This window comes from Cnephaeus nilssonii (assembly GCF_951640355.1).
Source record: "Cnephaeus nilssonii genome assembly, chromosome: 14".
Taxonomy (NCBI): domain Eukaryota; kingdom Metazoa; phylum Chordata; class Mammalia; order Chiroptera; family Vespertilionidae; genus Cnephaeus; species Cnephaeus nilssonii.
In genome coordinates, this window is record NC_137085.1 from 57,909,164 (window position 1) to 57,923,870 (window position 14,707).

At 41.1% G+C, this 14,707-nt stretch overlaps 1 protein-coding gene across 8 annotated transcripts in view; it reads right to left on the reverse strand.

The window, feature by feature from the left end:
* The window catches only part of BNC2 (basonuclin zinc finger protein 2), a 424,606-nt gene that overhangs the window by 12,303 nt on the left and 397,596 nt on the right, over positions 1-14,707 (reverse strand). For all 8 annotated transcript variants that reach the window (XM_079789736.1, XM_079789740.1, XM_079789737.1 and 5 more), the window contains one exon: positions 6,435-8,404. In XM_079789736.1, coding sequence (XP_079645862.1) covers positions 6,435-8,404 — 1,970 coding nt within the window. The remainder of the gene's footprint in view (positions 1-6,434; positions 8,405-14,707) is intronic.

A 14,707-nucleotide genomic window follows, 5' to 3' on the forward strand; every position in this document is an offset into this window, starting at 1 on the left:
ATTCATTGATTTGAAGCTTGTGGGAGTCTTAGGGAGTCTTATAGCAAAAACATGAAATGATTTCTGAGAAGAATATTTTTTAAAAAGAAAGAAGTGCTGTAGCCCAACCTTCACTATGAAATTTCAACAGAGAAGGAAGTCTCCCTTCTTCTTAGCACAACAACTGATCACTCACAGCGAGAGAGAGCTGGTAGAAGCCTTTCACCTAGGAGAGAACCATTTTTACCAGGTTTGATACAAGTGAATGTTAATACCGTGTGCAGTCTTACAGCCTGCTTCCTGTGGGGAGATGGCCTACGTATTTTTAAAAAATATTATCCGCAAAAATGAATATCTCAAATGAATAATTATTTTTGAGAAAGATTCAGATCAACAAAGACTACCAGAGGTTCAGAGAGATGGTGGTGGGCCCAAGAGAGGTAGAAATCAGGGAGACACCCTTTCACAATGGTCTCAGCGTGAAAAATACCGCCTGTGCATCCTGCATGTGCATTCTGCCCTAAATGCTCTTTTGCCTGAATGTTCAAGATAATGCTCCCAAGAGTAGTAGCTTGTTCCTTTGGAGGGGAGGTAAGAATAAGGAGCGTATAGAAGCATTAGGTTTGTGCAATGGAAGTTATGTAGCCACGAGAGATTTCGTGTAACCCCCATTGATAGAAATTTGTAAAAATCTCTTTGTTATCATGAAAAGGAAGCACTCGCCTGCCACTAGGCTTTGCTGTCTATTTGGTAGGCAGCAGTTTGGTGGAAGTGACTGGTGTAGTCATGGGACTGGAGGAGGGAAAGGTCAGCAGAGGCTTAAATGAGCTTGTCTTACATCCAGCTGGGCCAGCAGGAGGTCATTAGGAAGATAGGAGGCTCACTTTAGGCTTGACAGAGTCTCTCCCCGTGACACCAGGAGACTGCTTTGCTCCCTGCTCTTCTCCCAGTGTATAAAAGGAACCCCGGAGACAGGAATGACACCGGAGTTTATCTTACTACCAAAGTTTCGCTCGAGGAGGGCACAAACAGCAATTACTCAGAGGGGGATTTATTTTGTTTGTTTGCCTTTGATGGAAGGTAATGGAAATAAGTACAAAAGACCTATTGATCTGTTGGCTCTACTGTGAAACCAAATAGAGTAACACGGGGAAAAAATCGCTTCCTTAACATTTAGAAGTCAGAGAAACGGCACCACTTCGCTTCATGAAAGAACTGTGGAAAAGGAGAATTGCAGTTTGATTGGCAAATGTATAGGAAATAAAATAAATGGCTGATACCTTAAATTGCTCTCTTCTTGCATTTGGAGAGGATTAACAGACTGTATTTGACAGCTAATTATATTAGGGCAAATATACTAATAGTTATCTTGAATTGGTGCTAAGTGGCTCATTTCTGGGAGGTATTGCCTAGTGGAATCAAGAGTATTTACTGAAAATTTCTCCTTAGAAAAGTTCTCTATAAGTTTCCAAGCTGGGAGAATGATGGGAAAAAATGGATGTTGCTGCTGAGAAGGTGATAACAGGAGGCAGGTAGCATGTTTTCGCATCTTCACCTCTGTTGTTAATCTATGCAGTGGCTCTTCAGAGGTAGCTCATGTTAATTTATTCCTGCACACCTGTACAGGGCTGGAAGTCAGGTAATAAGACAAGCAAAAACTATACATCTCTGCTTTTTAGCTACAGCTACCCAGAGGCCTGTACATGAACAAATTTAGTTCTGGAGACATCAGCAGATTTTAATAAACCAAATACAGATGCCCTACTCCATACAAATCAAGAAGTTTACATGTTTAAATCTGGATGGATTTAACTAGCAATCAAAAAGAAGGTTTGCACTTGGTACCAATGGTTGCCTCATATTTATTTATAAATCACCCAAAGCAAATATTATTTTGTTTTTAAATTTATTCATGGAGCAAAATCACCTTTCCTACACCTTGAAGATCAACCATATACACTTCACCTTTCTGATAAAACTTAAGACAAACTTTGGCAATTAGTGGCCACTATTCTCAGAGGAAGAGAGGAACAAAGATGGTAAAAGTCCTCTTACGATGAAAAAACAAAGAGACACGTACATCTTACTATGCAAATCACCTGTATAGAAAGTCTTCCTTTCAGATGAGAGAGTTTTAAAATTGCCAATCACTAAAGCAGATGTACACAGATTTTAACATATTAGCAAATGATAAGGAATTTTAGGGAAGAAGAGGACAGGGGGTATTTATGAATTTTCTGAATAAAAACCAACTGGCATTTGTAAATGGGCTTCTCTTAAATATGGGTGATCTATAGCCACTCAGCCCTCCCAGGGATCAAAATTCAAGACAGGATGAGAATGCGACCAAAGGCAAACCAGGCCCAGCTAATTCTGTGACAATGTCTTCTAGAAAATTTCTCTTATGGGGACTGTAGGTTCTAGGACAATTAGTTATCATTACTTCTTCTCAGGGAGTATTTCATGTGCATTCTTCCAAACTGAGGGCCAACCTCCTGTTCCCTGACAGGACAGCATCTTAGTAGCAGAAAAATCATGAGATAAACATGAAGGAAAGAAGGGAGTTTAGAGATTTTCAGGACTAACACTACATAATATGTCATCTTATGGTATCATAGTTCTTTAGAGAGAAAATAATTTACATTATTCTAATAGCCTCCTACCGACAGAATGAATTGGCTTTCGTGTTTACTAGCTTGCTCTTTGTGATTCGTGTGGAATGGTGGTCCTCTCTGCTTTTGAATTTTGCAAACTCACACTCATTCACAACAGTGTCAAGAAGGAGGCTTAGAATCCTCAGCCATCGCTAACCTTGTGTGTGAACCACTCTCCTTCTCTCTTTTTGCTGACTTTAGACAAAGAACATTCTTGCTTATCAAAAAGCCTTCAACTTGATCTTATAAAATCTAGAAAGACCATAAGCAAAGATTTGGAAATCTCTGCTAACTAGCTGCCAAATCTAAAACACAGTATTTAACATCTTTTTACTTTCATCTTACTAACATGCCTATCTAGAGACAAAAATACACCTCCCTCGTGTATAACCTTCTTGGAAGAAGCCCAAGAAGGCATGTATGCTGCTCCTATAAGGTGTTCTAAGCCCAAAGACAAGAAGGCTGCTTTCATGAACAGAAGGGAAGGGGTTATTCTGTTAGTTTTATCACAGGCATCCTAGAAACCCTGTAGCCTTGCGTACTTCAGCCCCCAGTCCAAATCCCCTCTAATGCTTTATTTGCACAAGGAAGACATTGTGCAGTCAAGGGTGGATGAATCGAGACTCTGGGGAGAGGAAAGAAATGGGCCCGAGGACAGCAGGATTAAAGGCAAAGGATGGTTTCTGTTTGGGAAGGTCTTGGCTCAAAGAAAAGAAAAGAAAACTTGTCTTGGCTTCATTGCAGAGGAAAAAGCAGGGACACAAAATTCCTGGGGTTCTCGTGACTAACACAGGAAAAGTGAAGGGGAAGGTAAGTCTAAGTGGGTAGATCAGAGATGTGATTCAAGAGGATTTGTGAATAAGATTAAATTACAGGTCAATATTAGCTGACAAAATGGTGATAAAAGGCTGAATGAAACAGGGATACAATTATGTTGGAGTTCAATCTGCTGAGATGCAGGAGGAGGCTGGTATCCAAAAAGCGTCACTGTTTGTGGATATTTGGTAGTAAATATATTTGCATTGTATATTATTTCAAGTCATAGACTCAACAGGGATGAACACATTTCTTCTTAGCCAAAAAAAAAAAAGGTCAAAATTAAAGTACTACAATTTTTAAAGCTTTTAATGAGGGATTATAATATTTGAGTATTCTTGAAAAGCAAAATTTCAAGTGAGAATCAAACTACTTTCTTTGTACAGTATTTTTTCAATTTTCTTCACTGATAAATATCCAGAATTTAAAAGATTAGGTGTGATGGGGTATATCAGCCAAATGAAATGGATCCCCTGTCTTGTAAGGCTTGCCATCTCCTGTATGACTAAACACACCTGGGAGAATATCAGTACTGTTTTCCCACCTAGAATCTACTAGTTATCCTAGACACTGGCCTATCCTATATAACAAAAGGCTAATATGCAAATCGACCAAACGGCAGAATGAAAGGTGGCTATGACACGCATTGACCACAAGTGGGCAGACACTCAATGCAGGAGCTGCCCCCGGTGTTCAGTGCACTCCCACAGGGGGGCACCACTCAGCCAGAACCGGGCTCACGGCTAGTGAGCACAGTGGCAGTGGCGGGAGCCTTTCCTGCCCCCGTGGCAGCGCTAAGGATGTCCGACTGCTGGTTTAGGCCCGCTCCCCGGGGGGTTGGGGGGGGCAGGCCTAAGCCAGCACTCGGACATCCCCCAAGGGCTCACAGACTACAAGAGGGTGCAGGCCAGGCTGAGGGATCCCCCTCCCCACCGACTGCAAGAATTTCATGCACCGGGCCTCTAGTGTTTCCATAAGGCTGGTCACTTGGCAAGCTCCCAATCCTTAGAATAAAAATGGAGACTGAAACATTCCCCTATCAATAAATGCTTTTTCCTCAGACAAACCACCTTTTCAACAGTACCCCCGTATACATCAGGACATAAGAAACAGTGACATAAAGGAAATCACCAAGTTTTGGGTGTTGTAGCCTTTTGGACCCAGAGTCATTTTATTCCAGTGTTATGACTTGCAATATTTTCAGCAAGCCAACTGAAACAGTGATAAGAATTCATGCAAATAGGCTTAAATTTTGGCTTGTCTTCAAACACTCCATTTCCATAAATATTTTATGCAGGTTTTCATGAGTCTTTTATTTTTGTTAAAAAAAAGAATCCAATGCATTAACCTCATTATCACTAGTGCACTATTTCAAATTTAAAAGAATGAACATTACTTACAAACTTGGGGAGGAAGCGGTTGGGTACAGTATTATATTTTATTATTTAAAGTACTGCAGCTATCTTATCTACCATATTCTGGGACTGTCTACAATACCCTGGAACTGAAAAGAACTTTGCGATCATAAACCATTTTTTACAGAACAAGGTAAAAAGGAGTGGAGGCTAGAGGACCGGGGAGGGGAAAGCTTTAAGAAGATAGATTTCTCTTCAAAGCATGTTTTGAGTTGTAGAAAGAAAGCCACATTTTCTCAGAAATTTTGCTTTTCATGAATTGGACCCCTTGAGCTGTACTTCAGCACAATAAAACTTTTTTAACTTTTATTTTTAAAAAGACTAATCTTTAAAATATGAAGACAAAACAGAGTATTCCAGAAGCAGGTCACTACTTTTCAGTGGTACTTCCATTATATGTTACATTGTCAAATAATTCTACCTCACTGATAAGCACTAGAATTTGGGTGGTGGCTACTTGCAAAACTTCCTAGTTAATTTTGTTTCTTCCACATCTATTGACTTTTAGCATGTAATAAAATTTTCTCTAAAAATATTTTTAAAAGACAATGTAAAACCAAAAAACCACATCCAATATAATAGGGAGAATTAACTGGTGTGTCTCTGGTTGGGCTGGTGTGTTATGTAAATGATCTGCTCACAAGCTTATCTCCTCCAGGGCAGGGTAACTGCGGTTCCCCACCACTGACCACCTTGACACATTCCATTTATATTACATTTTCTTTAGGGCTGAAAAAGAACATTGTAGGTTTAGGACCAGCTGCTTCTGTTTAAGCCCAACTGTTTCAGAGCTGCAGCTACATAGCTAAGGTGTGATGTCATCTGAAGGCTGGACAGAATATATTCTAACTGCTCCTAAGAGTATATGCATGCCTCCCCTTCTGTGTGCATAATTCCCATGATAGACTGTGTTTTGGAGATGTGCTCAAAGACATTGGGAAGCTAACATAAAGAAACCCATATCACCACACCATTTCCCCATATGAACAATTACTTTGGTCCCATTTTCTTCTGATACTTTTGTGACTCAAAGAATTCAAGGACACACTAAATACTCATGTAAGAATGATAACATTTCTGGTTATACCTACGGAGATGCAGGCTGTCTCGATGTCCTGGACCTATGGTTCTTTCCATCCGTAAATTTCTGTTTCTATATTGGATAAATATGTGTGTATGAAGATAATATATTGATTTAATTAATAAAAGCCACAAGGCAAAGCAGAAATATTTATAACAGAAGCTGAGGCTTCTAAGTGAAGGTTCATGGGGAAGCAGGGAACTGTGTACACAGTTAACTGATTCACACACCTAGATGCATGGAAAAACATACACACACACACATACACAGAGCACAGAGAAAAATGGCGTGCATTACTGGGTAAGATGGCATATGATTCTGCATGCTTAATCATAACAAGCACCAACTGCAACAATCCTTCATGAGCATGGCAGCTTGGTTATCGTGTGGTCACTGTGGACAATCTTAGTGCATCAAAACATCTAAGTTGGATTTTTTAATGACAGGCCCCCTCCCCCCAGCAGGAGCAGCCAATGGAGATTTACTGACCTGTCTCTGCTCCGGCGAGAGGGGAAGGCAGCGTTGCAGCCAGCCACCGTGCAGACATGCATCTCTTTTAAGTGAACATTCCTGTAGTGAAGCTTCACGCTGTAGGAGCTTTTGAAACTCTTCTTGCACACATAACAGATTTTGGGGTCTGGGCTGGAACACAGGTCACCTTCTGGGGAGAACTTCTGAGGGCTGCCGTAATTCAGAGAGGAGGCAAAACTTTCGTGCAGGGCCGCCATGCTGGCCCCCCCACCATTGTATAGTCCGTACTGGCTCATGTAATACATGTCATAAGTGGGATCTGCAAATTCTTCCTTCACCTTGATGATGTCCTGGTGAGAGGGCTCACTGTGGTTCTCGTCGGGCCTCTCACTGCTCATCAGGACCTTTTCGCTCACTTCGCTGTGCATGTGCTCATCCCCCTCCATGGATTCCTCACCTAGTTTGGGCTCGGAAGACTCGGACTCGTTCTCATAGTCCCGCTCAGGTTCTTGATCCTCAGAAGTCATGCTGTCAGCCCTTCGTATTTCAGTCCTTGAAATGCACCGGGACCTGCTGTGCTTAGAAAAGTCCTGCACAGACATGCCTGGACTCATCTCCTCTTGGGAGTGGCAATGATTGTCATGGCTCACGTCATTGACCACAGCTCCAGGGTCATTGGGGTCATCGTCCTCATCGTCAAACTCATCGGCGGTATCGATGATTTCCTTCTCGATCTTCACAGGCATGCTGGACTTCCTGGGCTTCTTCTTGGGGACCAGGTCGGCACTGGGCTCATGAGTGGCCATCATCACTACTGGCGCTGCTGGCTCAGAGGGTGGCACGGGGTGCTGCTCTATGGCACCACTGGTTGGAATGAGGGGACTGGTCGGGAGGGAGGTGGGAGGACTCACCATTTCTCCTGGAGTGAGTAAACTTCTATAAAATGGAGGAACTGGTTGGACAGTCTTTAGCCCAGAAAACACCATCTGGCTGGGGAGAGGGTTCTGTAAGACGGGGTCTAGTGGGGGAGTGGTAAAACCCATCGGGGGCCGGCCGGGGCTGGTGAGTGTGAGATTTGATTTTGTACTTGCTATGACTGGGGTGGCAGCTCCTGATGTGGCCCGGATTAAATCTTTGTCTCGGTTATTCCTTAGCATAGGCATGTGGAGGCGAGGGTTAGGGTTTGCACTGTGACGATTGCGGCTTCGGAGGGAGCTAAAGACCATGTTGCAACCTTCAATGGTGCATCGATGTTTGATCTTCAGGTGAACAGCATTGTAATGAATTTTGAGAGTACCTTTATCATAGAATGTCTTCCCACATGCGTTACAGAACACTCTTCCTTTCCTAGAGGCTGACCCCATCCTTCTCATCCGGTGGATCCGGAATGAGCTTTTTGGGTGTTCTGTTTTGGTCAGGTCACTGATGGGGGCAGAATTCTGAATGGGGGACACGCAGGCTGGCTCGGTTTTGGGCTCCACGTTAGTAATGCTGGTCAGGGCGTTTCTATTGGGAGTCTGATCATTCTTATAAGGTGTGGGAGATACTTCAGACTCACTGCTCTCATTATACTCATTCTGGGTTGAAAGGCTGGGTTCCCGCAGCCTCAGTCCTGGTTGCTCTAACAGGAGCCCGTTTGGAGGCAATCCTAGCAGTGGGGCCGAGACTGGGTTTATGTACTGGAATGGAAGCAGAAATGCAAGGCTGTTGGGGATGTTTTCGAAGTGATGAATGCTGGAAGGGTTGCTGTTCTCTAGGTGAGAAAGGAGGCTGGGACTCCTGGTGCGATTATTGCTCTCAATGAAAGTCCTAATGTCTGAGTCTGTCTTTGAAGACGGTACGGCCACGGCCTGCCCTTCTTTCTCCTGAATTGCCATCAACTCTACAATGGATTTGGTTTCTCCAAACCGCAGAAACTGCTGAAGGGTGATGATTTCCTCTTCTCGAGACATGATGGCCCAGCGGTCCAGCACCTTGCCGGCAGCATCCTAGAGGCCACATCAAAGAAACAACAAAGACAAACACAGAAACTTATTGATTGTGTATAACTATTCAATGGAACTGAAGGTGCTCTGTCTGCTCATGGAACACCGAGAGCAGAAAATAACATGCAGACACTGTTAATAAAAGTCGACCCACCAAGCAAACTTTTCTGCCATGCAAATGTAGTCATTAGAGTCACAGTTAGAGAAACAGACCGAGTTTAACAATGTCAAAACAAACAAAATGTAGACCACTGGGCTCTGTGATCTAAACGCCTTCACTACGGCTATTTTAATAATAATGGTCTCTATACTATGCAAATATTTAGCATACATTAGTACAAGACGTGAACTCTTGCTGTGCAACCCAGTAAAAAAGCAAAAAATATGGTACCTTAATCCTTATTAAATAATGACACTGTAGGAAGAAATTAAATACATTTTGTGAATTTTATTTCTTCAACACACGCAGACATGACACTGGATTCAACAATGAAAATTCCTTTAAGTAGGAGCTATTATGTGAATTTCTAAATAAAAAAGATGAATAAAGTGACATTACCTCCTACACCCCCATTACTAAGCCATATATATTTTTCTTTTTTTAATGGCTGCATTCTAGTGCCATTTAATAGTGGGATCTGCAAATTTTATAAGGTAGAGTAAGAAAAAAACAGTAACTGTACTTGTCCAGAAAATTGATTGCAATCCTACGATTCAAAGTTTGAGTTAGAATTAAAGTATTTGATTTTTATGCTCTTGTTATAAATGACAGTTACAGATATTTGGAAAGTAAACCTGTGATGGATTTAGATAGAATAAATGTGTAAAAATGTTGTCTCTTAACATCCTCCTCTGATAGCAAAGGGAGTCCACGGAGAATACACATCAGTAATCACCAGACTATGTGTTGTTAAATATACATTAAAAAGCATTTCACACTTTCATTTTTGCTAGTAACTATGAGATTTGCCTGGAGGTAGGACTTAAAAATCCTGCAATGTAATGTCAGGCAATCCGTTTCAGCATGGATTGAGAGAAATCTATTCAAACACTTAAATAATGACTCCATCGTTTTCTAAGGCACAGCTTCTTTCCACCAGGACAGGACACTTTGCAACCTTTTCTGAATGACACTTGCTCCAACCTTAACCATCAATTAAGAAAGCAACAACAAAAAAGATTCTTATTAATTGCAAAGAGAAAAATCCCAAGTTTATAATGGAGAAACCTAACAGACACCACCTTAACTAAGTGATCAAAGCTAACATTACCCGTGATGCATGTCATCATGTACCTTCCGCTCTATCCACTGAGAAGGACACATCATTTCTTTTGTGGTTTTCTTGTCAAAAATTTATAACCTCAATTGAATCATGAGAAAACACCAGATAAACCAAAATTAAAGAGCACTCTACGCAACAGTGGGTAGTACTCTTCCAAGTGTAAAGTTAGGAAAGACTTTTTTTTAAAGACAAAGAAAGAAACACAATGTGAAATCTGAGACCAGAAAAAGGACATTAGTGGGAAAACTAGAACATTTGAATAGGGTCTCTAGATTAGTTAATAGTATGGTATCAATCTTAAGTTCTTGGTTTCAACAATTTTACTATGCATATGTTAGATATTAGATTAGGGGAAGCAGGATAAAGGGAATTGTACTACTTTTATAATAGAAAATTTTCTTTCATAGGCAGTTCTACTCAGCCTTGCGATATAAAATTCTCTCTGGACCACAATCATATGGTCTGAACCATGATAACCAATTTGATTATAAGGAGAAATTTGTCATTTACTTAAGTTACTTAAAAAAGAAGCTCTGATAATTATAGGCTATTCCTTATAAGGCTGACTCCTAGCATTCTATTATTTTACATAAAGTGTATGTGTAGGTATGTGCCCCTGGGTGTCCATTCTTATGAATTTTCAAACACAGATGTCCCTCTGTCATCCTGTAGATAAAACCAGCCTTCAGATCAAATGCTCTCATGCAGCTATATGCTCAAAATAGTCAATATAATATTGTGGGTACATGGTGATCTGGATGATCCTGGAGTCCTGAATTAGACGTGTGTTTTTAAAAGTGTCATTTTTAGCAATTAGTCTACCTTAGACTGGTCTTCATGGGGGCAGGGGAAAAGGGTAAGGAAGGGAGAGGGTTGGTGTTGTAGAAATTTTAAATTGTGATTTTTGTATAGATTATCTCATTTGAACCTCGTAACAGCTTCCAGAGCTCAGTGAATGTTTAACGGATGAGAAACCAGAGGTGAAGAAAGGTGAGATGGCTTGTTAAGGTTGCCAAGATGCTAACTTGGGGTCCAGGACTTGCACCCAGAAATTCTGACTCCCAGTTCCCTGAGCATAGTGACTGTTGCTCCACGACGCCACTTCCCAGGGGAGCACACTGAGTTTGTGATGAGAAGGTAGAGAGCTTCTCCTGAACAGCGCTGGTCTCCAGAGCACAGTAATGCCCTCTTCTACACCCTTATTCCTTTCCCATCACACCCACTCCCTTGACTGTTCTTTTATTGGAGCCTTTCACGATGGGTTGTTCCTCAAGCTGAAACCAACCCTGAGCAGCGTACAGTCATTTCTTCCTCCGGTTCTTCCCAGGAAGCCTGCACCCAAATCTGCAGGTCGATAATGTACTGATACAGCTGCCAGCCGCTGCTATTAACACTGGCCTTAGAAACCATAGCAACTGATCAAACCCACCTGAGGCATCTCCTGTCCGTCCCCCTCCTGTCTCCCCTCACCCAGCATGCACAGCAGTCCCATATGGTCTCTCTGTTCCCCTGGCCTGCCAGGATGCCTGCTGCTATTGCTGAAACTGCTGCCTTTCCGTATCTTCTAGTCCAGAGTAGCTGTCTCTGCTAAACTACTTACTTCTGGTGGCAGAGGTCCAGGTAAGCAAGACGCAGAACTTTGTTGGTAGCCTGAGTGATAAAAGAGACGCTTCATTTACAGAGGTAAGAGAAGCAAGCAATTTATACTGACACAAAGGCCCACACAACATCATTGTAAACAAACGTGCATGGGAACAGGACAAATATCTACATTAGACACTCAAACGGGAGTCCCCCTGAGAGGGCACTGCCTGAATGCAGGCTAGATGACATGCCGCTGAAGTTCTTTCCAAAGAAGCGATCGCTCATAGTTGACCAAGATGATCTAATGCTATCATGTTCCTAAGAGGTGAAACTGCAGCAAAAAGCAAAGGTGAGTTTCTTAGCAGCATAATGGGTCTGCAAGAGCTGTGCTAGGAGTGGCTACCAGTCTTAGCACTATCCTTGGATAAACTGGTTGAAGGGAGCTAGAAATCATCAAAGGGAAAAGAGGGAAGCCCTGGTTCTTTTTTTCTGTTTGTGACAGAAATAAGCATGGTCTGGTGCAATGGTGCTCCAACAGTGGCTTACGACTTCTCAGGTAAGGCCAGAATTTCCATGCATGGTCATATGCTATTCAGAAAGGACCAGTGCCGGTCTGAATCCCTCTGCGCCCCCTTTTGTAAACCAGCCTGCAAATGATTGAGATTAACCATTTGGAATCCTTTAGGACAATTTGATACTGCTGCAACATCTAAAGCTACGATTTTTTTAGTAACTTATTTCTATTTTATTTAACTCAAGACTGATTAGGGGGAAACTGATCCTTCCTCACAGATAGTTTGAGAAGTACAGATGTAAAACCGAGGCCCCCTTGCCATGTCAAACTCTACCAGAGTGAATAAGGGCTATACAAAGAATTAGGTATTATCACCGAATAAATGTCAATAAAACAAAAACTCAGTCTGGTAAGCCAGTTTAAATATCCTGACTGCTGACCAACCCATACTGGAACACTGGTCTTGGGCATGAATAATAAATTACATACGTGTACAACTGGACACTTGTCTTTCTCATTCGATTTTGCAGTTGGTGAGTCAATGCCTTTGGGCTTTCCCATTTGTAAACAGAGTTGAGTGACCTTTAACCCTTTACATGGGGAATTGTTATTTACAAAATGAGGATAATAAGATTTACCCTGTTAAGTGAAATGGAAGGTATTATTATAAATATTGATTTCCTGCTAAAATAACTGGGTATACTACTAATTAAAAGAGGAGTAACACCAAATAATCCAGACTTATAAGCCAGTCTTACTGGGTTCAGAAAAAGTATAAAACACTTAAAATATTTATATTTAAGCATGTTACATGAAAAGACTTCCTTTTTTGTATTTCATCAGAACCAGTGATTATCGCACGGTGCAAACCTGGCAGCCAGTTCTCTATGGCTCTGCAGAGTGGTTTTAAAAAGTCTTTTTTTGGAGTAGGATCAACTGCCATGGTGTGAATGATTTTATTTGAGCCCTTTCTTCACATCAAAGCATCCTACATGACTTGTAGTTTTAAAACCAAAGTAAAGTAAGGCTGAATTTTTTTTTGGGAGAGAGGGATAGGGAAGGAAAGGATGCAAAGACATGGAAGAAAGACCAGATAAGAAGTTTCGGGATAACTAGACTGTTAGGAGACCTCAAGCCCAGAGACTCCTCAGTCCAAGAAGGATTCCATCTGTGTTGATGGCAGGCTGCTACCATGTCACAGTGTGGAGGAAAAGCAATACCTTTCTTTCTGTCCATGCATGGCATGAGGGAGGAGCATTGAACACAGCAGAGATCTAGGGCCAATTTTCCCTAGTAGTAGTCAAATTATTAAGCAGAAAATTTAATTTTAAAGACAGATGCAGAATAACTTAATTTTCAGTTCTAGTATATGAACTTCTTGTCAGTCAAATTTAAGGCATAATTTAAAGGAAAATCCTAAAATGATTAGCCAAAACCAAAAAACATATATGTACTAGTATTTTCCCTTTGATATAATTTTAAATCTTTTAATTAAATGACATTGAGCTATAGGGATTGCTAACCACTTAGAACAAAAGCAGAGGTTTATGAGACATCCTTTTCTTTTTCATGTCTTTGTACAGTGTGCTATCTTCAGAAATTATTCCATCATAACCTTAGATTGGCAACTTATGCTCATAACCAGTTTCCTGTTGGAATTTTCTACTCTTTCTCCTTCAGGATTAATTCAAATACCGAGGCAAGAGGAATGGGGTTTAGTGGAAGGTATAGAAATTACAAAGTTTCAAACTTGGCATGCTATCAGGTAAAAACTAACAGTGATTGCCGAATTGAAAATTGCTGAAATAGTCCTAGGCAAGACCTTGAATGTCAAGTTTTTTATATGTTTAAGTCTTAAGTTAAACAAATAGTTTTGAAACCTACAGAATGGAATACTACTGGGCAATATAAGGGACTAGACTATTGGTAACCAGTACAGCATGGATGACTCTCAAAAAAAATTATGCTAATGATGAAAGAAGACAGACCCCAAAAGATTCTATCATCCCAATCACATAAAATCCTGGAGAAGTTAACTGAAAGAAGACCAGTGGTTGCTTTTCCCTTATCCTCTGAAAGGAGACCAGAGGGTAAGGGAAAGGAACTGAACAGCAGGGAACTCTTGGGGGCGATGGAAATGTTCTGTATCATGATTGTGTTGAAGTTTTTCATATATGTGTTGTGCACTTAAAATTGGTAGATCTTATTGTGTGTAAAGTATTCCTCAATGAAGATGACTCAAAACACCAAATCATGCAAACTGCATGAAATCTCACACTCATAACTCAACATCCACAAGTTTCCTGATTTATAGGCCATCTCACCTCTCACTTCCCACATTCTACTGTGACCAGAATAACACACACACATTCCCCCCATCCTCTTCTATCAGTAGTGTGTACATCAATCCATTGTGACATGGGGAGTAAACACGATAATTTCTATCTTCTATTATCTAAAAACATAAACCTTGGCTAATATTTTATATATCTGTACTTACAGTAATCTATTCCTAACTTAGAATCAGTTTTAAATTTTTCGGGGCCCAAGCTCATATATTTTTACTAAAGGGATGTGTAATAGAAAAATTGGGGCATTGCTTCTCTACAGAGCTAATACTGATATTTAGCAGGCACATACTATACGCATACACGTTTGCCAACACTTTGGAAGAAGCTGATGCGGAACAGTCAGTTAATTCACCTAACTTGCCTCCACCTGCATTTGTTTTGGCCTCTTTGTTAGGTGGACATGTGCCAGGATATGACCCAGAAATTAGGAAATATATCATCTAACTGTTGGGTTACCTGAGGAGCAAGTGATAGGCTCAGACCATTATCTCGGATGATATGAATGGGGGCATTCCATCAACTTAGCAGAGGGGGCTGGCAAGTGGAGTGCTCACAAGTTAGACTTGGCTCTGAG